Raw genomic sequence first — 20,272 nt, forward strand, 5'->3', positions numbered from 1 at the left:
GAAACACACTCAGTCTCAGGCTCGGCCACTCTCTTTATTCCTCACTTCGGGCCCTGCCCGGCACGGAGCCCGGCGTGCAGGCTGCCCTCCTGGGGAAGCCGGGCCCCGGAAGGCTTGCCGAGGCCGCCCATCCCCGCACGCCAGGCCCAGACCTCTGCTGCTCCCGCGCAGCACGGCGACCAGCGCCGATTCAAGGCAGCCCATCCAGGAGTGCGCTGTTCAGACAGTGATAGAGGTCCATGTACTGCTCCTGGGGGGGACGCGGGGTCAGGAGCTGCGCCTGCCTCCTAGAACCTTCCCTGCCACCTCCTCCCACCCCGTGCCCCTGCCCACCACCAAGCCCTGGTGGCCACTCACCAGCGTTGGGGTCATGAGGCCACAGGCCTGTGACTGCTGCAAGGCCACACTGAAAACGTCCACGGTGCACTCCACGCCCGCCTGCTGCAGCAGCTGGTCCAGGGCCAGGAAAGTGCCCAGCTGGGCCACACCCCTGCTGCAATTGACCTCGAGTTGGATGGGGTGCCAGGGCGGGCGGGGCGCAGAAGGGCAGAGGAGGCTGGGGTACCCAGGTATATGGGGACACCGGGCACCTGGCGAGCCCGGGGGTGGGGGGGTAAATCCCTAAAAGATGTCATATGGCCGGAAGCCATCAGGGCAGAGCAAGGAGGAAGGTGGGAGCCCTGGGGGACCGTGTCCTTTTGCTCCATGACCCAAGCAGGGCTCAGTGGGCAGTGAGGGGTGTGGGCACCCACTCCCCCAGCCCTTGTCCAGCAGCACCTGCAGTGGCTGAGCAGGGTCCCCGGCTTCGTCCTGTCCCGAGAGCAGCACTGGCCCACGGCAGCCAGGAAGGGTAGCAGGGTGGTGGCGGGGAGCTCACGCCCCGGCTCCCAGCACGGGAACAGCAGTCTCTGCACCTGCCTCTCCTTCCTGCTCTCCCCCTGGGCGCAAAGACACTGGCGCTGGCGCAGGGAGGAGCAGAGGGACGACGGGCCACACAGCCCCCGCCCCCACTCTGTGGCTCCAACACCTACGTGCGTGACCCTCAGGAGGGTGCAGGGCCAGCCCGCCGTGACGCTCTCCGCCACCCACTGCACCGTCACTGTCTCTGTGACAATGGGCTGCGTCTCCGTGGGCCAGGACTGCTGTGAGCCGAACGTGGGGGCTGCTCAGGGGGCTCTCCAAGCCCATGCGGTCCCCTGCCCCGCCCCCATACCTGAGCCCTCCCACCCTCTGCCCCCCTCACCTGCTCCCAGGTGTCGGGCGGGCACAAGGAGACCAGCACATGGGCCCCGTGCTCCCACACCAGCTCCCAGAGCTCCTCGGGCCCCGCAGGGCCGGTCACCACAATGTGGTCGTGGCCAGAAGGGCCGCCCTGCAGAGCACAGCCTGTTGGCTCCCAGGAACTGAGGGTGCCCCCTGCCCGGCGCAGCTCCAGGGCCCCCAGAGCTCCTGCCCAAGAAGCTCCAATGATGGGGGGGGGGCCAAGGACAGGGCGGCATCTCACAGGGAAGAGCCAGGCTTCCAGCATCTTGCTAGTGAGGCTTTCCTTGGCCGCGGAAAACCGCAGGTGGGAACGGTCACCTGAGGGAACGCGAGGGGGTGAGGCTGTGGGAGCCGCGCCCAGGCCGGGTGCCCCCTCCAGGTTGGGTACCCCCCAGGCCTGCTGCCCCCCAGGCTGGGTGCCCCCCCAGGCCCACTGCCCCCCCAGCCCCACTGCCCCCACCAGCCTGCTGCCCCCCAGGCCAGGTGACCCCCCCAGGTCCGCTGACCCCACCAGTGCAATGCCCTCATCAGCCCACTGCCCCCCCAAAGACTGGGTACCCCCCAGGCATGCTGCCTCCCCAGGCCCACTGCCCCCCCAAAGACTGGGTGCCCACCCAGGCCTGCTACCACCCTCAGGCCGAGTGCCCCCTCCAGGCCCTCTGCCCCCCCAGGCCCGCTGCCCCCCAGGCCCCCTGACCCCTCGGGCGGCGCGGCGCTCACGCGGCACCGCGCTGTGCTGCTCGCGGCCGGCAGGGGGCGCGGGAGAGTCGGCGTCGTCCCGGAGGGCGCGCAGCAGGAGCTGGGGGCGCGGGCGGCCGTCGGCGGGGGCGGGGATCGGGATGGGGGTCCCGCCCCGGGGGCCCCGCCCCGCCCCGCCCCGCCCCGGGGGCCCCGCCCCGCCCCGCCCCGCCCCGCCCCGCGCGCACCCCGTACTCCCGCAGGAAGCCGGCGTTGGCGTGGGCGGCCCTCCGCGCGCAGGCCTCGGCCCAGCGGCTCACGGCGATGGGCTGCGACCCCGGGGCGCGGGCGGCGGGCGGCGCAATCGGGCCTCCGCGGCTCCCGCTCCCTGCACACCGCGGGGCGTCGGTGGGGGGAGGGCACGGCCGGCGCCCCCGCCCGCGGGACCCCGGGGCGGCCGCTCACTCGGACGGCTCCGGCGGCCCCTCCAGGGCCTTGGTCAGGAGGCAGCGGTGCAGGCACACGTACTGGCTCTGCAGGGGGGCGGGGGGCGGGGGGCGGCCGCTCAGGGGTGCGCCCCAGGGGAGGCCCCGCCCCCGCCCCCGCCCCTCCGCGCCCCGCCCCCCCGCGCTCACCGGGGTCTGGATCAGGAGCGGCCGCGGCGCGTACACCGCGTGGAACAGTCCGCCGCGCGCTCCTCCTGCAGCTGCTGGAGCAGCCGCCACAGGCCCCCCCCGCCCCACCTGCAGTGCACGAGCACCGGGCCGAGGCCCCGCGTGGCCCCGCCTGCTCCCGGGCCAGCTGGACGAAGGCGAGCAGGGCGCTGGGGGCTCGGGGACGCCGTGGTCGGGCCACGTGGTGAACTGCGGCTGCGTCACCGTCCGCGGCTGCCGCTGGGCCCGCTGAGCGGGCGGCGGGGAGCAGGGGCCTGACCTGGGGCCGACCCGGGGCGCCGCTCGGCCCAGCCTCTTCCCCTCCTCCCCGCTCCCTCCAGGGGCGCACCGAAGCCCCAGGCCTCAGAGGCCCTGATCCCCCGCCCCCCGCCCCCCGCCCCCCCAGGACTCGGGTCGAGCCCCGCTCCCCGCTCCCCGCTCCCCGCTCCCCGCTCCCCGCTCCTGCCCCGCCAGGCCTCGGGGCGCACGCACGGCTGGGCCAAGACGCCCCCACCCCGACCCGGGGCTCCACTTGGGGCCGGGCCCTGACGCCCTGAGCCGCCCAGGAAGGCCAGAGAAGGCCAGGACGGTCACCGCCCCCTGCGCAGGGGCCGCTCCCGCTGCATCCCCGCGGGGAGTCTGGCCTGGGGCGGGCACAGGGGCGAGGCGGGTCCCTGGCTCTCCTGCCCCGGTGAGCGGTTGTGAGGCCACAAGGGCTGCGGGGAAGCTGCCTCACGGCTCTACCCTTGACCTGGATAAAACTAACGTCCCCGCGGTCCCCGTGCCCTCCCTGCCAGACTCCTCGGGGCGCAGCTGCAAGCGGGCAGATCTCGGAAGGCCCCAGGCCAGGGCACCCAGAGTGCCCCCCCCCCCCCCCCGCCTTCCCCTCCGGGCACGCACGTGCTGCAGCTGGAATTCCCGCTTGGTCCACTCGTCCTCGGGCTCCTCGGCCAGCAGGTGGACCGTGATGTGGCCGTGAGTGACGGGGGTCGAGCCCACGGGCCAGTAATGCTCACACAGCACCTAGGGCCAGGGGCACAGAGCAGAGGGGTGGCTGTGGGCCCACACCTGGTCACTGCCACCCTCCGGTTTACCGGGACCACCCTTCCCAGCCAGCTTTCAGGTCTCTGCCACCTGCTGAAGTCCTGCTCTTGGTACCAAGCCAGCTCCGCGCTGCCTCATCCAGAAGCCCCTCTCCTCCGCTGGCGCCGGCACCATCACCCCCACACCTGCCGTATGACCCCTAGGGGTCCCAGGCAGCTGCTGGGCTTTTTTGCAAAACTGGGCGGTTCTATTTAGGGCTGCGTGGCCTCACCGCAGCGTGCCAGCTGGAGGACAGACCCAGCAGGGGCTCTCTCTGCCCAGGGCCCCGCATCGCACAGTGCATGGAGGAGACGTCCCCAGGCTCGTTGGTGGACAGCGTGCAGAACGTCCTCTCTCTGCTGCCTGCCCTGTGGCCGGCCGTGCCCCGTTCTCCTAACCCCCTTGCCCCCCTCTGCCTACAGCGAGAGCACATGGACACACTGAGCAACAGCAGAGGTCAGAGGACACGGAGTCAACCTGGGAGCTTGAGTGCCGGTCCCTGCTCTGGTGGCCCCGGGGACCCCACCCGCCTCTGGGCCTCTCCCGCCTGACCGCCTTCCCAGACAGGGCTGCACGTGTGCCACCTGGTGGCCAAGCCGCAGGGCCCGCTCACCCGGTTCTCCATGCCCACTGTCAGCATGACAATGACGTGGACCTGCTGCTCCCACACCAGCCGCCAGAAGTCCTCCATGGTCTTCCTGAGAGGCCCCTGGGTGGCAATAAACTCCTGCGGGTCGGTGTAGCCCTGTGGGCAGAAGACGGGGACATACTGATTGGGGACACCTTGGTCCCCAGGCCCCACCGAGCACATGGCAGTAAACGTCCCTTGAACGACATACAGGAGTGAGGGTGCTGTGCCCACACTGTGCAAATGCAGGAGCACCAGGAGCTCAAGCCAGGAGGGTGGCTGCACAGATGCCACCACTGCCACGGCCGCCGCCCAGGCACGACCCTGGAGGGCCCAGAAACACCTCCGTGGGAATAACAAGGTCCTAACGTGCAGCGTTCCCAGCGCAACTTCCTCACCAGCCCTTCTCAGTCCAAACTCCATGTTTCTTCCGTCCTCAGAAACCTTCGCCACACCCGGACCCTCCCACCCGTGTCCTCCGGCTGTCCTTTCCGCCCTATGCCCTTCCCCTCTTCCATCTCTTATCAGAACTCTGCGCATCCTTCAAGAGATTACGTCCTTCAAGAAGCCCTTCTTGATTTGCCAGGTAGGCTTTCTCTCTCCTTCTTCCACGCTCTGAGGATCACGCTTGTGCCCTTGGCATGGCGCTTGTCACGCTGAGTGGTACGTATGACACACACATGCGTGAACGCGTGGGCACACCCGTGCACACACGGCGGGCTCCCTCGAAGGCGAGGCTGCGGGTCAGCAGCGCCAGGGCCTGGCACACGGGAGGCCCTCCACGAAGGGCTCGGCCCCCAGGCACATACGCCCACAGACGGCCCCGCAGGTGGCCCTTACCGGGATGAAGCTGGCGTTGATGTAGTCGGAGTGGGGCTCTCCTTCCAGCTGGCTCAGCCTGACCTGGGAGTGGTCATCTGCGGGGGAAGCTGTGCACTCAGTGCCCGGGCCAGGCCAAGCCCCGTACCCCTGCCCAGCCCGGCGTCCGGCGCTCACAGGGCAGCACGTGCGGGTAACGGTTCTTGGTGGCATTGGCAGGGTGCTCGGCCTCCAGCCTGGGCTGCTCCTTGCCCACCTCCTTCAGCTCCTGCGGAGATCGGGGCAGCTGGGTGCTGAGGCCCACCCACCTCTCCCCGTGGCAGGGCCTCGGGGCCCCGGCTCTTCTCACCCGGAGCTCAGGGCCGCAGAGGCCTCACCTCGAACTCCTGAAAGAAAGCCTGGTGAGCGTGGGCGCTCTTGGCCTCGTAGCTCTGCCGGAAGCTCTGGATGGGGATGGGCCGGTGGGTCCGCCTGGCAGGAGAGGGAGGAGGTGGGTCTGGGGGGGCCGAGGGGCCCCGGGGAACAGCCCGCCCTGAGCTGGGGGACAGAGCACGGCCTCGGCCCTGGTCCCCCCCTCCCCCGTGCACTCATGGCCATGTCCAGCCCTGCAGGGTCACAGGGGCTCCCGGGGGTGCAGCCAAGGCGGGCAGCCGCGCTCACCGCAGGTTGTAAGGGGTCAGCTCTTGGGAAAACCGATTCTTGTCCGCCCTGTGGAGGATGAAGAGGCGGGTGGGAGGAGCCCTGCCGCGGCGGGGGCCTCGCAGGGCGGCAGCCGTCCCCCCACTCACCTCCGGGCCTTTGCCCTCCACCAGCACAGCAGGCCCAGTGCGGTGGCGCCAAGGCAGCAGCCTGCCAGGAGGCCCACGGCCGCGGGCAGGGGCACAGCCACCCTGGAGACGCCGGCACGGGGCTCTATGGACGCAAACGGGGGCCGTCGGCCGCATCCCTCCACCCGCAGTCGCTGTCCCCTGGGGCCGCACGGTCACCGCCCACCTCCGCAGCTCCAAATCCCAGCCCAAGGCCGGAGGCCGGCATTGGATGCCAGCAAGGTCGCCCCGCAGGGCACCCGGAGCCCCGGTCCCCGGCCTGCCTCCAGGGTACCCCAAACGCTCCCCCGACACCCCCAGGGCGGGCCGGGCCCTGGTGCCCTGGACCGTCTCCAACCACACCGTCCAGTCGGGCAGCTGCTAGCCATGGGAGCCACTGGGTGCCTGAACTGGCCACTGCAGGAGGTAAGATTTGCTGTAAGGAGCTCAAAGAGGGGCGCCCGGGGGCTCCGGGGTCCGGCGTCTGCCTTCGGCCCAGTGCGTGACCCCAGGGTCCTGGAATCAAGTTCCGCACCGGGCTCCCTGCAGGGAGCCTGCTTCTCCCTCTGCCTGGGTCTCTGCCCCTCTCTGTGTCTCTCAGGAATAAATAAAATATTTAAAAAAAAATTTTTTTTAAAAAAGGATTTCAAAGACTTAGTAATACAAAAGAACGTAAAGTATCTCGTTAATAATTCTTAAGATTGGTCGCGTGTGGATATGACAGTGTGCTTACTATCTCAGTCTAATAAAACGTGAGAGAAATTCATGTCGCCTGTTCACTTTCGCCCGTGGGCCGTAGCTCCCGAGGAACCTGAGGACCCTACGGTGCACGCTCGCGGCTTGCTCCTGCCTCCCTGGACGGTGCTGTTGCAGAGCCTCGGTGGCCCGGGAGCTGCGGCTTATTACAGGGCCACGCAGGAAGGTAGGGCGATCGTGGAGGGACCAAGCACGAACCCCTCGGCCTCTGCCCGCCCGGGCCGCGCCTGGTGCCTGGAGCACCTGTGTCACTGGCCCTGGGTCTCCGTCTCCACGCTCCCTCCCTGGAGTCCAAGCTCAGTCCCTCCTGCTGCTGGTCGGGGCTGAGCCTCAGAAGGCGGGCGGGCAGTTGCAGCAGCACCCTTGCCCTCCCCGGGGCCCAGCCGGTGCCCACCTACCCGAGAAGGCGGAGAAGGAGATGATGGTGTCGGGAGGCCACAACGCTGAACCTGCGGCAGCGACACCGGAGCCTCTGCTGGGGAGGGGCGGGGAGGAAAGCAAAGCCCCTTCCAAACCACGGGGTCCCGGGCGGTGGACACTCGAATAGTGACCGCCCCTCGCCTGTTAAGGGGCCACATGCCACGTACCCCTGACTGCACAACCGGCTGCCCCTAACTCCCCCCCAGCTCCTTGCCCTTCCGGACAGCAAGAGGCCCCCGAAGCAGGTGCCCACACGCCAAGGCAAGCTGAGACGGAGTCCGTCCACACCCGCCCCGGCCTGGTGTTTTTCCCCCTCACAAAAGACCCACGTAGCAGACGGGCGCTCCCTGTTTGCCTCGCCCACCGGGAGGCTCAGTCAGTAACCCTGCGGACCTCACGGACCGGCAAATGCATCTGTGGAGCCGATGTGCCAACAGCCCGTACTCCCGGGAGACTCCCAACGGCTTCGCCCTCCCTCTGGTCTCAGCCCTCACCGGTACCAGGAACCTGGCTTGAGCTGCCCGTTGCATATTCCCCGGGTCCGGCCGCAGTCCTCTGTGCCCACAGGCACCATCCAGGATCTCGGCACGGCCCAGGGCCCTGGGTAGAAGGGGTTGGGGAGCAGGGTGGCCAGGTAGGAGTCCCGTCCTCCGTAGTAGTGGTCGTGCCACGTGTGGTTGAGGGCTTCCGGGGTGGCCGACCCACTGCAGGGGAACAGGAAGGGCCAGTGCAGATCGGCGGGCGGGCTGCGGCCTCGCTGCCCCCGTTTCTCCCGCGGATGCCCAGCAGGCATCGCACCACATCAGCCCCGTCTTTGAGAATGTTCCTGCTGCAGCACTCACGCTAGCCTCAGACATCTCGTCCTGCCGGTCCAGCGTCTGCAGCCCCCTCGCCCGTCCCACACCAGGCAGGAGCCAGGGTGACCCCGTCCCCTCCGTCCCGGGACTCACGTGACAGGTTGGTGGTAGCGATGATGCCGTACCACTGAATCTGCCCGTCGTCCTTGCCAAACATCCCCCGTGTGATGAGCACGCCCATCCCCGCCTCGGGCTCCAGCTGGGGGGCTGCAGCTAAGTCCGGGGGGTGCCAGCCTGGGGACGGACGGGGCAGAGCCAGGGCCTAACCAGGAGCCAGCGGCCAAGGGCAGGTCACGTCCCTAGCACCTGTCATGATGCCTGGCAACCAGTGCCTGACGGGGACGAGGAAGGAAGAACTGGGACCCCCACCCCCGGGGCCAGGGTGCCGGGCACAGGCTCAACGGTGTGCTGTGTGCATCAGGGCCAAAGCAAAGCTTGGGGACACAGGGGAGCAACCCCCCAGTGGGCAGTGCTGGGGTAAGGGCAAGGGCGGCTCTGGAGGCCACGAAAGCGCTCACCCTCCGCAGAGGTGGTGCACAGCAGGGTGACCCCACGGCTCCGCAGACCGTTCCTGCCCAGCACAGTGAGGCCGAGGCGGTAGGACGTGGCAGGCAGCAGGCTGGGCAAGAGGAGAGCGTCCCCGGAGGTGCTGGCCTGGAAGACGAGGTGGGCGCGACCCCCCACGGCCAGCTGCTGTCCACATCCCCCGCGGGCACCGTCCAGGTCAGGGCCATGCCAGTGGCCTCGGGCTGACACTGCACATCCTCCACGGGGCCGGGCTCTGCGGGAATCAGAGGTTCCTCGCTGTGTGGGTGTCAGGACACCCCAAGAGGCTGGCGCTGGGGCAAAGGGGTGGGGCGCTGGTCCCTCGGACACACGACACCCCCTCTGGCCCCGAGCGCCCCTCTGGAGGAGCACGGGCTGCAGGGGCGGGGAGGCGCCCAGCAGGAGGGGCAGGGGCTCCGCGCGGCGCAGGCAGCGCTGTGGCTTGGCCTCGGGCCTGCCCCCGGGGCTCCTGCATCCCCCCCCAACACACAGCCACGTACCCACAGGCAGCACCACCGGGTGGGTGGCTGCCCGCAGCAGCCCCGCCTGGCACAGCACTGACAGGGAGAGATTGCGTCCGGGGGTTAGGTCCCTGAGCACCAGGCGGGCCTGGCCGAGCACCAGGGGCTGCGCCCAGGGGAGGCGCCCGGCCTCCGAGAGCTGGGCATGGCATGCCCCGTGCCCCAAGGGGCCGCTGGCCCAGGCCAGGGTGATTACGGCGCTGCCCGCCTGCATGGACACCAGCAGCTCGTTGGGCAGGAGCGGAGCTGCGGACGGAAGGGGAGCGGGTGAATGGGCACGGAAGGCCAGGGGGTACCGACCGGGCGGGGCGAGGCTGGAGGGGGCTGGGGGTGCACGGGGGCAGGGTTGGCAGGTGGAGCTAAGGAGGGGCCGGGGTCTGGGGTCTCTGCAGCCCCCACTCACAGGTCCAGCCTGAGGCAGTGGTGGCCGCCAAGAGGAGGGGCCCAGCCCGTGCGACGACCTCCACGTCGTACCGAGTGCCCGGGGTCAATGCCGAGAAGCTGGTGCCACCCACCCCCGCCACCAGGGTCCTGGAGCCCGCCAGGCCCCCCCCCAGGTACAGCGTCACCTGGTAGCCGTCGCGCGCCCCGGGCGCAGGGACCCAGGACGCCTGGAGCTCGGTGGGGCCCTCGGTGGTCACGTGCACCAGGGGAGGGGCGCGGGGGGCTGCGGGGAGAGCCAGGTATGGCAAGGCTGAGCGGAAGGGAGGTGTTAGGGGCCGAACTCTGCGCCCCTGCAAATTCACCAAATTCACCCTGCCAGAGGGGGCGGTGGCCCAGGTGGGCCAGGGTCTTCCTGCAGGAGCAGCGGCAGCAGCGCACAAGCTCACCCAGCATCGCACTCACCAGTTACTCCCCCTCCACCCCCCACCATCCCTGTGGGAGGCAGGGGCTGCCCCCGGCTGCTCCCGACTTAAACCCACTGCCTCTTCCAGCCCCAGGCCCTGTAGGCCACTGCTTCTAAAGGCCCCCATGTGGGGCGCCTAGGGGGCTCAGGGCATGACCCCGGGGTCCCGGGATCGAGTCCTGCATCGGGCTCCCCGTAGGGAGCCTGCTTCTCCCTCTGCCTCGGTTTCTGCCTTCCTCTGTGTCTCTCAAGAATAAATAAAGTCTTTAGAAAATAATAATAAATAAAGGCCCCCACGTGACAGGCAGGTCCTTAAGGGCAGGCACTGTCTGGGGCCCCTTCACCCTCAGCTGGAGCCTGGGCCCTGGAGTCACAGAAGCCTGGCCCAGTCATTGAGTCAACATCTCCTTTGCAAATGGGGGAAACTGAGGCTCAGAGTCTCGCTCTGGAGACTGAGCCTCGGCTAACACCCGGGTCTCCTGCCTGAAGCTCTTTCTAGCTTCCCCCGAGGCCTGCCTGAGGTCACGTGGTCCCTGGGAGGAAGGGGGTGCAGGGAGTCACCACACTGGAGAAGAACGAGCTGAGGGTGGGGGCAAGGACGAGCTGAGGGAGGCTCCAGCAAGAAGGGGGCACCCAGGCCAGTGTGACAGGGGCTTCCAAACCCGGCTCTAGGGCCCTGGAGGCTTCAGGGGAGCGGGAGAGGACCCACCGTGCGATGCTCAGCGAGCCCTGCCCGCCTTCCCCGCCAGCCCGGCACCTGCCCCGCGCCCCTGGACAGCAGCGAGCAGCAAGGAGCAGAGACTGGGTCACAGTGTTGGAAAGGGAACCCCGGCTCCCCACATAGGGCTAGGAGCCCAGGGCAAGTGAGGGGGCTTATCTGTGCCTTAGTTTCTCAAATGTGAAAGGGACAGAGCCGTAAAGTCCGCCTGCGAAGCTGGTTGTCTTGAGGAAATGGGAGACCACGGGGAGGCCTGAGCAGAGGACCCGTGAGCCTGAGCCACTGCGGCTATTACCCAGCCTGGGGGGCGGGGCGGGGGGTCGGGGGGTGTTGGAGCCTGGGTCCTGGCTGGGTCTCCCTGGCCACGCGAGAGCGGAGGGGGGCATGCCCTGGCTGCTGAATGAGAGCACCCCCCGGGGTCTGCCCACCTTCTGGGATGCCCCGGGGTGGGGGGCCCAGGTAGGGACGTGGGGACCCCGGTGCCTGGAGGTCCGGGAGCAACCCAGCCGCCGGCCTGCCCACAGATGGCAGAGTCGTCACGGGGAACGCGTGGCCCGGGAACCCAAGCAGCACAGAGGCCGGGGAGGAAGGGTGTGCAGGGCACTCACGCGTCCAGCCCATGGCGTTGGCGCTGCTGCTCTCGTCTGGGCCCCGCACGGTGACCAGCTGAACCAGAACCTCGGCGCCTGGGGGCAGCCGGGCCCAGGAGAAGTTCTGAGCCTCGGGGCCCAGAGTGTCCCTGCTTTCCAGAGTCAGGGGCCCCAGGCGGTAAAGCCGCAGCCGGAAGCCATCCCTGCCCCCGGGGGGGCCTCTCCAGGAGGCGGTCAGGGTGGGGGGCCAGGTGGCGAGGCGCAGGCTCAGGTTGGCAGGAGGAGCAGGGACTGCAAGGTCAAGGTGGAGACACTCCTGGAGTGACCCACCTCCCCTGCCCCGTCACCGGCACCCTCCTCCCTTTTCAGGCCAACGTCCCAGGGGCTCCAGACACACTCCTCGTGTCTCCCAGGTGAGCCTCCTGCGGGGTGCCCGGGGCGCAGTCGTGTAAGCCTCGATTCCGGCTCAGGCCATGATCTCGGGGTTGAGAGCGGAACCCCATGGAGGCCGCACGCTAAGCAGGGAGCCTGCTAGAGAGTCTCCCTGTCCTCTGCCCCTCCCCACCCCAAGTGCGCTGGCGTGTGCGCGCTCTCTCTGTCTCTATCTCTCTGTCTCTGTCTCTCTGTCTCTATCTCTGTCTCTCTGTTTCTGTCTCTGTCTCTATCTCTGTCTCTCTGTTTCTGACTCTGTCTCTTTTTCTCTGTCTCTCTCTCTGTCTCTCTCTGTCTCAAATAAATCTTTGAAAAAGAAAAAAGAAAACCACTTGAACAACACAGTCCCTGCCCTGATGCTTGCCCCCCACCTCGTCCCCACGCTGCGGCTCCTTGAGGGTGTGAGGTCTGGTCACAGGGTCCCCGCAAAACCCAGCACCTACTTCTTAAGGCCCTCAGGGCCCTGTCTCCAGCTCACCTGCTGGCATTCACTCCCTGCAAGCTCCACCCTCCCCCTCTCTTCCCCCAGCCCCTTCCGTCTCTCTCCCTCTCCCCCCACCCCAGGGCCTTGGCACGTGCTTAGCCTCTCCAGAAAGCCCTTCTCTGTCAGACTCAGACCCTAAGCTTCTCAGCTCACCCTCCTCCCTCTCTAGGAAGCCTTCCCTGACTCCCTACGCAGGTTGCCCTTCTATGAGTCCTAAAACATTAGACGGAACCTCATAAAATCCCCAATAGTCATCAGTTTTAACCTATAAGAACACAGCTGGCGGCTCCAAATCGATGCTGCGTATTCTCATCATTCGCTTACGTCTGTTGTGTGACGCGTAACAAATGTGCGCCTATGTATTCACATATCTCCTCTGTCTGCTGTCGTCTTCCTTCCTAGACCGTCCTGCTCGTGAGTCTTAGCCTCAGCACCTAACCCTAAACCTAAACAATGGGAAGCGCTCAATGGGAAGCGCTCATTAAATATCTGCTGAATAGGTGGACGGGTGGCTGGATGGCTGATCGGGTGGTAGGAGGCGGAGCATGCTTGCAAACAGATCCACGGCAGGCCCACCCTGATGCACACGCGACCCTCCGAGCCCAGAGAGGAAGCTGGGACCCCACGCCCACTGTCCTGTGCGGGCCCGGGGGCTGCGGCCCAGGACTCACGGGTGCAGGCGCGGGTCCTCTGGGTGCTGGAGCACAGGCTCCCTGCCCAGGTCCAGACGGACACGGTGTAGCAGGAGCCAGGCAGCAGGTCCCTCAGAGTCAGGCCCGAGCTCTCCGGCCCCACGTCCACCAGACCGCCCAGTGGTCTCTGGCTGCCCTCCTGATGCCAGGCGACCCTGTAGCCTTCCCGCGGCCCTGGGGCCGGGGCCCAGCCAATGGCCAGGTCAGAGGGGCTGCCCCTGCCGGTGACCTCCAGTGACCGCGGTGCCGGGGGCTCTGAAGGAGGGGCGGTTTGGTAAGGGGGGCATGGAGTGTGGCCCTGTGAGGCCGCTTTTCTCCTCCCCCGGTCACCCACCCCCAGCCGCAGGGTCCCACCCCGGGGTCAGGGGACACGGTGGCTGACGCTCACTCATGTGGTCTGTGAGATTCCGGGTAGTGTTTCTCAGAGACGAGGCGATGTCCACCCAGGAGTGGGCCCCAGGTACAGGCCCCCCGGAGGTGCCGAGCGCGGTGGCAGGTGGCACAGAGATGTTTCCAGGAAGGCCCGGGGCCCCCTCGGTGTAGAGCAAGGCCTGCCTGCTCGGCTCCGCAGGGGCCGCCAGCCCGTCCAGCGGCAGCTCGGACCCTTTGCTCTGCGCGGGCTGGGCCGCAGAGTCTGCAGAGGATGCAGCTTGTGGGGAGTGAGCACGCGGCTGCTTCTCCTCGCAGGTGCCCGGGCAGGTGCCCCCTCCCATTCCCGCAGCCCAGACTCACCAGGCAGCCAGGCGCTGGCCCGGGCCCAGGCATCATAGGGCCCAGCCAGAGCCCCGAGCTCCAGAGTGTAGTGTCCAGGGGGCAGGGGCCCCGGGAACGTGGCACGGAGGGCTCCCGGACCCCGCGTGGTGTTCCTCTCCGCCGGCCCACTGAGCCTGAGCAGATAGCCGTCCCGGGCGCCGGGCCCCGCCCTCCAGCTTGCCCAGAGCGCCGCGGGCCGGGGCAGGAGCACCAGGTCCAGAGGGGCAGAGGGATCTGGGGGGACAGGGCGCAAATATGTGCAGAGCACCCACCCGGTGGGGGCGAGACAGCCTGCCCTCCTCGCGCCGTCCTCTCCCCATGCACCAGGCCGCGCGACTGCCAGAGGCGGGCACCGCCACCCACCACCACCCGCCATTCGGGGTGAATTCTGGGATCTGGCTGTGACAGCGTAACAGGAGTAACAGCTCGCCGGTGACCGAGCGTGGCCACCCCAGCAGGTCCTAAGCACCCCCCACTGTGCTCGTGTGTACTCCCCTCAAGGCCACGAACTGAGTCATCACCGCCCCCTTTACCGAACCAGAAACAAACAGAGAAGGTAAGTGGTTTGCCCGGAGCCCCCCGGCCAGGAGGGGCACCCGTGACGTTTGGAACCCGCTCCACGGTGCGGTTGCTTCTCCCTCGACCAGGGCAAGACGGCGCTTCTCGCAGCAACATGGGGACGTCAGCCTGGGCTCCGCGGGCACCCAAGGCCACTCCCCAGCTGCTTGACCTTGGCCTGCTCTCCGAACCTCGGCTCCCTTCCCCCTACCACACACTGGGGGCGACAGGACCGCGTTGGCACCGTGGCTGGCACGGGGAGTGATGGTGATGTCACACCACCATGGTTCTTCAGGTGGCCCCCCACCAGGCAGCAAGGGAGGCTGCTCCCCGCCCAGCCTCACCCCTTCCCGCAGGGTCCCGAAGGGGCCCCCCCACGTATCCCACCCACTGGGCCAGAGAAGAGCTGGGAGCCTGTCCTGGTCCCCCTGCCCCCAGCACTCACAGGTCCACTCGGTGGCGTGGGGCCCCACTGCCCGCCACGGCCCGGCCACAGCACAGAGCGTCAGCTCGTGGGGGGTGCCCGGGGAGAGGTGAAGGAAGGTGTGGCTGGAGACCCCGCGTCCGACCACTGCAGTCAGGTTGGTGCCGCCCAAGAGGTCTGTGAGCACCAGGAGGAGCCCGGCGGCCCCAGCCGAGTGGTTCCAGGAGGCGTGCAGGGCACCGGTGCCCAGGGCACGCAGCAGCAGCTGGGGAGGGGACACGGGGGCTGGAAGAAGGTGGGGAGAGCAGAGTCAGGCCCCGAAGGGCCGTGGGGTGGGCGCCGGCACCAGCCCTGGCGGTAGGAGAGCGGAAGCCCGGCTCTGCTGGGCCAAGGCGGCCCGTGCGGCTCTGGCCTGTCCCCGCCGCTCCCAGACCGGCTGCCGTCTGGGCCTCGCCAAGCACCGGCCTTACCTGTCCACTGGCGGACGCTGCTCTTGGCCTGGGGGTCGCCGGCCCAGGTGGTGGCCTCCAGAACATACTCGCTGCCTGGCCGGAGGTCACTGAAAGTGTAGGACAGGGAGCCCCGTGGCACGGAGATGTTGCGCACCAGCGTCTGGGACTCCAGGTGGTAGAGGAGAAGGCAGCAGGCCCCCTGCTCCCCCGGGGCAGCAGCCCACGAGGCCTCGAGGCTGGACGGGCTCCCGGGGCTCCGGAGCTGCAGGTCGCGGACAGCGGCGGGGGTTGCGCAGAGGTGGGGAGAAGCGGCACGTCGGGACCAGAGGGGCCGCACCCCGGGGCCCCCCGGGGCCTCTAGACGGGTTGCCGTCCCAGCGTGGTCCTCGGAGAAGTTGCCCTCCTGGGCTCCCTGGTCCCTGGCCACCCCCCGGGACAGCCGCCTCCCGCTCGGCCCCAGCCCGCAGGCGACACGGCGGGGCTCCGTCCACAGGGCCGCAGGGCAGTCCCCGCCAGCAGGGAGCGACTTCCGGCCCGGGGCCCGGAGCGCAGGCTGCGTAGGTGCGGGCCCGGAGCGCTGCCCTTCTACAGCCCGGGGGACGCAAGTGGGTGAGGCCGAGGGCACGGCTGAACTTGTCTGGCCCCGGGGCTGCCCAGCTCAGAAAGAGGCTGGTCGGCCTCCCCTGGCCTCCCTCCAGGGAAAGGGGTGCATCCAGAGTCTCCCAATGCCCTCTCCTCTACAGGACGGAAGGCAGAAAAAAGGGCCGGAGCGGAGGCCAAAGCTGGCATGGAGAAATCGACCCTGCGCCCCCCGGACCTCCTGGACCCCCGCCCCGTGGAGACACCTACCTCCTCTCGGTGTGTCTGGGCTCCCAGCCGGGGCGTCTCCCTGCAGGAGGAGGGGGAGGAGATGGGCAGAGGCTGTGGGGTCTGGGCCTCCGTGAAAGGCAGTGGGCCACAGGGTCAGGATCAGTGAGAGGGCCGTCCTGGGCCTGGCACTGCCCCAGAGAGGCCCCAGAGCAGCCCCCCAGGCACAGCCAGGCTCGGAGGCAGCCGGGCACGGGGAGGCCATCTGGGGAGGGCGGCGGTGGGGCCCCGCAGACAGCCGGACAGGCCCTGGAGGAGGGAGCCCCCCGCCCCCCCCCCCCGCCCCCAGGGCCCACCGCACCTTGGCCAGGAAACCGCAGAGCCAGAGCAAGGCTGCAAACAGGACGGGGGACCTCATCCTGACGCTGTAAGGGAACGATGGAGGCAGCAGGGGCGGAGCCAGGCCCCCCAACCCTCCCCTTGCCGCCTGGTGGGCAGGGGTGGAAGCAGGCGCAGGCAGCAGGCGGCCCAAGAGCAAGGGGCTGTCTCTGGACGCAGACCCTAAGCCCTCGGCCGCTCCAAGTCTCCCCCAGCCCCCAGGGCCGGAGGGTGGAAGCCGATTGCACCTGTGAGGCTGCAGAGAAGCCCTCCTCTCCCTCCCCTGCCCCAGCACACCCCCCTCCGCCCTGCCCCTCCTCCAGCAGATAAGTCCCAGGGAGGCCTGGGAAAGTCCAGGACAAAGACAAGGGTGGCCTTGCCAGCGGGCACACAGGGCACAGGCAGTGGCTCCCCACCCCCGGCCCCAAAGAAGAGTGCGGTTGTGCTATCAGCAGGCGGACACAGGGGCTCTGCGGCCAGCCGGGGAGGCGAGGGCTGGGGACGCGTGCACGGGTGGGGCTGAGGGGATGCGCCCGCTGGGAGCGCGTCCCCCTCGGTGCCCCCACGTGGCTCCAGGCCTTCGTGGACGGGGTGGGGTGGGGTGTGTGTTGGGGGCCCCATTCTAAAGGCCGCGAACCACCGCGATGACAGGTCTAGAAGAGCCCGCCTGGCCCCTGGGACCCATCTGCTCCCACATCCTCACTGAGCTCCACGGAGGGGGACCCCGGCCCCAGATAGCAAATCCTGCTCCTAACCCCCAACTGGGGTCCTCTCGGCCTGGAGCTCTCTTAGGAGCTACCTAAGTCTTGCGGTGGTGGCTTCCCGTCCGCACCTCCCCTACCTAGGTCAGCGGTGCCCACCTGTCCCCCTGCACCCCCCGCCCCCACCAGGCTGCAAGCAGGTTAAGCGCAGGGGAGCCTCCCCGAGGCCTGGCCTAGAAGCGGGTCAGCTTCACCCCGGCCTAGAGCCAGCTCCTCACCTGGAGGCCCGCACCCTGTGTCCCTACCCCGACAGAAGGGCGGGAGCAGGAGGGAAAGCAAGGGCTCGGGCCCTGGGGAAGGAGCCCGGGACTCCCGCCCCCTCAGGAAGTGGCAAGGGGCAGGTGCAGAAAGCAGGCGGGATAGAAGCTGAACTTCGGGGGCCGCAGGAGGACGCCCAGAGCCTGGCCGCCGCCCTTCCCCCTCCGCACCCGGCCCCCACCCGGCCCCCACCTCAGAGCCAGCCACCTACCCGGCCTCGGGATAGGGGCCTGCAAACGGCGCTGCACACTCATCAGGTTTTCCAGGCTGCGTGCGTGTGTACATGCACACGTGTGTTCTTTCAGCGGGGAGCAGGGGGTCAGAGAGCAGCCGGGGAGAGGCCCCAGTGTGGCCAGGAGGTGGGGAGCCTCCTCCCCGTGCCGCCAGCCCCGCCCCCCGCGCCTGGGGTACCCCCTCTGCTCTTTCTAGCACAGTCTCCAGAAGCAGCAGCAAAGAGGAGACGCGAGGTGGAGACATCCTGATTCAGAACCTCCACAGAGATGCGGCCACACAGGGTATAGGTGGGGGGGCGGGTCTCACGCTGCCCGCGAGCTCCCGTGGGGGGTCCGGGGGGCAGCACAGATGCCCCAGCTGGTGCTGCGGACAGTCCCGGGGAAGCAGGACCACACCTGGCCACAGGAGCACGCCTGCACCTGCCAGCTGCCCGCCCGCCCGGCAGAGGGAGGAGGGGCCCAGAGGGGGTGGACATAACCCACAGACAGGTCAGCCGCCCCAGCCCAGGCTCCCCATTCAGCAAAAAAAAAAAAAGTACCACAAGGGCTGTCTCCTGCGCGGCAACCACTCCCACAGACAAACCCACATCCTCTCCCTAGAGAAGCCCCGGGGTCCTCCTGAGTCTCAGAGCACCTACCGATCCCTTCTGGAGAGGGCAGGGCACCCCGATTCCCAAATGCCAGCCAGCAGTGTCTGCCCACAGCCATCCCACGCAGCTCCCTCCAGGCCCCTCCTGTCCCCGGCCTGGAGCCAGGGTGTCCCCCGCGCGAGGGGAGGATAGTCGCCGGCAGGACAGGGGCCGGATGGACGCGCGGGACAGCGAGGCTCCCACTCCTCCTCCCACACCCTGGGCAAGGTCCCTGGGGGCGGGGTAGACCGGGATCCTGGGGGGCTGGGGGGCCGTGCGGGGCTATGGGCGCGGGCAGATGGACACCCTGCAGGTGGGCGCTGCAGGGGAGCACACACCCATCCGGATGCACGAGCACGTGTGGGCACATGTGTACACGGGGCATCCAAGGGCATCGCGGAGGGGGAGACGGACAGGAGGGTCCCGGACGGGCGGACCATATGGTAGGAGAGATGTTCACCCCCCTGGCCCTCGGGCTGTGGTCTGTTCGGGCCTCCAGTCCCCCTGGAGGGACCTGAGCCCCAGCAGCTGGCCAAGAATGGGCTCCTCCCGGCCTCCCCGGGCGCTCAGCCCACCTGAGTCCCCGGTCCTCGGCTGGGGGTGTGGGGTGTGGGAAAGTCCCCCTCGCCAGCAGGTACCCAAAAGGTGTTGGGGAAACTGGGTCGGGCGGGTGAGCTTCCAGGATGGCCGGCTCGGTGGCAGGGCCCCAGGGCAGGCTGGCATCTCCTGGCCAGACGGCCGCTGGCCCACCTCCTAGGGCTGCCGTGCCCCACTCCCAGGGTCCCCTGAGCCCCCCGGCTTTGGCAGGAGAGGCCCCCCGGCTCCTCACTCACTGTGTCTCGGGCCCCCCCCTCCGCCAGAGCCAAGCAGGGCCTGGAGTGCTGGGCTGGCCAGCAGGCCTTGGCTGGCCCGGGGTTTGGGGGGACGTGGGGGGCACCTACGACCCTAGGGCTTCTCCGGAGAGGGGCGGGGAGGCCTAAGGAGGACTGGGGCGCGTGCAGGGTGCAGGACACGGGAGTCCTGGCCGCCGGCTGCGGGCCCCAAGCCCAGGAGCGTCCCCTTGGGATCCCACAGGGTGGCAGCCCTTGCCTCTGGGGCTGGCGGCGGGGTCTTGTTCCCTGGGTGCTGCCAGGAATTCCAGACACAGCGGCCCCTCCACGGGGCTTCCGACGGAGGGCACGGCTAGCTGGGGGCGGCGGCCCGGATCTGGGGACTGGCGAGGAGGGGGGTGCGGACGGGCAGTGGGGAGGGGTCTGCAGGACTGGAGACCCTCAGGCCACGCGCGCGTCTCTGGGCCGTGCCGGCTTCTCCCGAGCACTAGAGAGGAGCCGATCACCCGCCTGGGGAGGAGCCTGCCTCGGACACTGAGCCTCAGGCGGTGCAGGGGCGCCCCAGGGTCCCAGCAGCGGAGCCGCCAGTCTGCCCATCGCACATGGGTCTTCCTGCCTTCCTGCTGTTGCGAGGCTTCCTTGGGAGTCAGGGTGGCTGGAGCCCAAATCCCAACTCTGGAAGGCAAGCCAGCTACTGGAGGGATCTGGGCAGTTCCCCCCCAGGAATGAGGAGGTTCTGGGGGGCCCCACTCCCAGGGAGCCCCGGGCCTGCCCTGATTCCAGCAGGCTGGCCGGTCTGGGGAGCTCCCGCGGGGGGCACCAGGCCCACGGGTGGCACGCTCTGCCCTCCATGCACGTCCAGGCTCTTCTAAGCAGAAGGCGGGAGGACAGGAGGCGGGGAGTGACTGTTCCCCCAACCCCAGACATACGCAACGGGAACTGAGAGATCCTCAGGGTTTTGCCTAACGCTGCTGCCCCCACCCCCACCCCTACCCCCACCCCCACCCTCACCCCCCTCCCCGTCTCCTGGCTCCCGGCCTCCTTGCCCTCAGCGTGTAGCTCCTCAACCTGCTGCCGGGCCCTTGTGAGGGCAGAGGGTGTGCTCACGGCCAGTGGGGCTCAGACCCGGGAAACCTGGTGGGAACCTGGAGGCACGGGCCGGCCAGGGGGCAAGGCTGGGCCCGCTTCCTCCTCCCCACCCCTGTGGTATCCTAGCTTCCTGTTCTCGATAACCATCAACAGCTTGGCCCAACGGGGCTGGCCCTCTTTCTGATTCCCTCCTGCCCCCTTCTTTGAATCCCAGGGCCCCACTGGTGGGTTTGGGGGAGCGGTGGAGGCAGAAGCCACCTCGGGTCCCTTCCCGAAGGTCGACCAGGGATTCCCAGGCTCTCCTGCC

General features: G+C 68.8%; 1 protein-coding gene across 1 annotated transcript; it reads right to left on the reverse strand.

Moving 5' to 3' along the window:
• Positions 1-15: 15 nt before the first annotated feature.
• On the reverse strand, positions 16-16,205 carry LOC607201 (receptor-type tyrosine-protein phosphatase V-like). Its single transcript, XM_038541734.1, is given in 30 exon segments — positions 16-250; positions 358-493; positions 778-938; positions 1,032-1,142; positions 1,244-1,372; positions 1,505-1,581; positions 2,190-2,474; positions 2,577-2,874; positions 3,495-3,617; positions 4,291-4,422; positions 5,146-5,222; positions 5,302-5,392; positions 5,502-5,595; positions 5,785-5,832; positions 5,913-6,036; positions 7,085-7,158; positions 7,601-7,810; positions 8,062-8,197; positions 8,482-8,661; positions 8,664-8,744; positions 9,010-9,276; positions 9,434-9,697; positions 11,204-11,476; positions 12,773-13,048; positions 13,182-13,427; positions 13,526-13,780; positions 14,550-14,813; positions 14,999-15,242; positions 15,830-15,869; positions 16,144-16,205. Coding segments are annotated over 30 exon segments (4,818 nt in total). The 3' UTR covers positions 16-190.
• Between the last annotated feature and the right edge of the window lie 4,067 nt (positions 16,206-20,272).

Source organism: Canis lupus, chromosome 7 (assembly GCF_011100685.1).
Source record: "Canis lupus familiaris isolate Mischka breed German Shepherd chromosome 7, alternate assembly UU_Cfam_GSD_1.0, whole genome shotgun sequence".
Classification (NCBI taxonomy): Eukaryota; Metazoa; Chordata; class Mammalia; order Carnivora; family Canidae; genus Canis; species Canis lupus.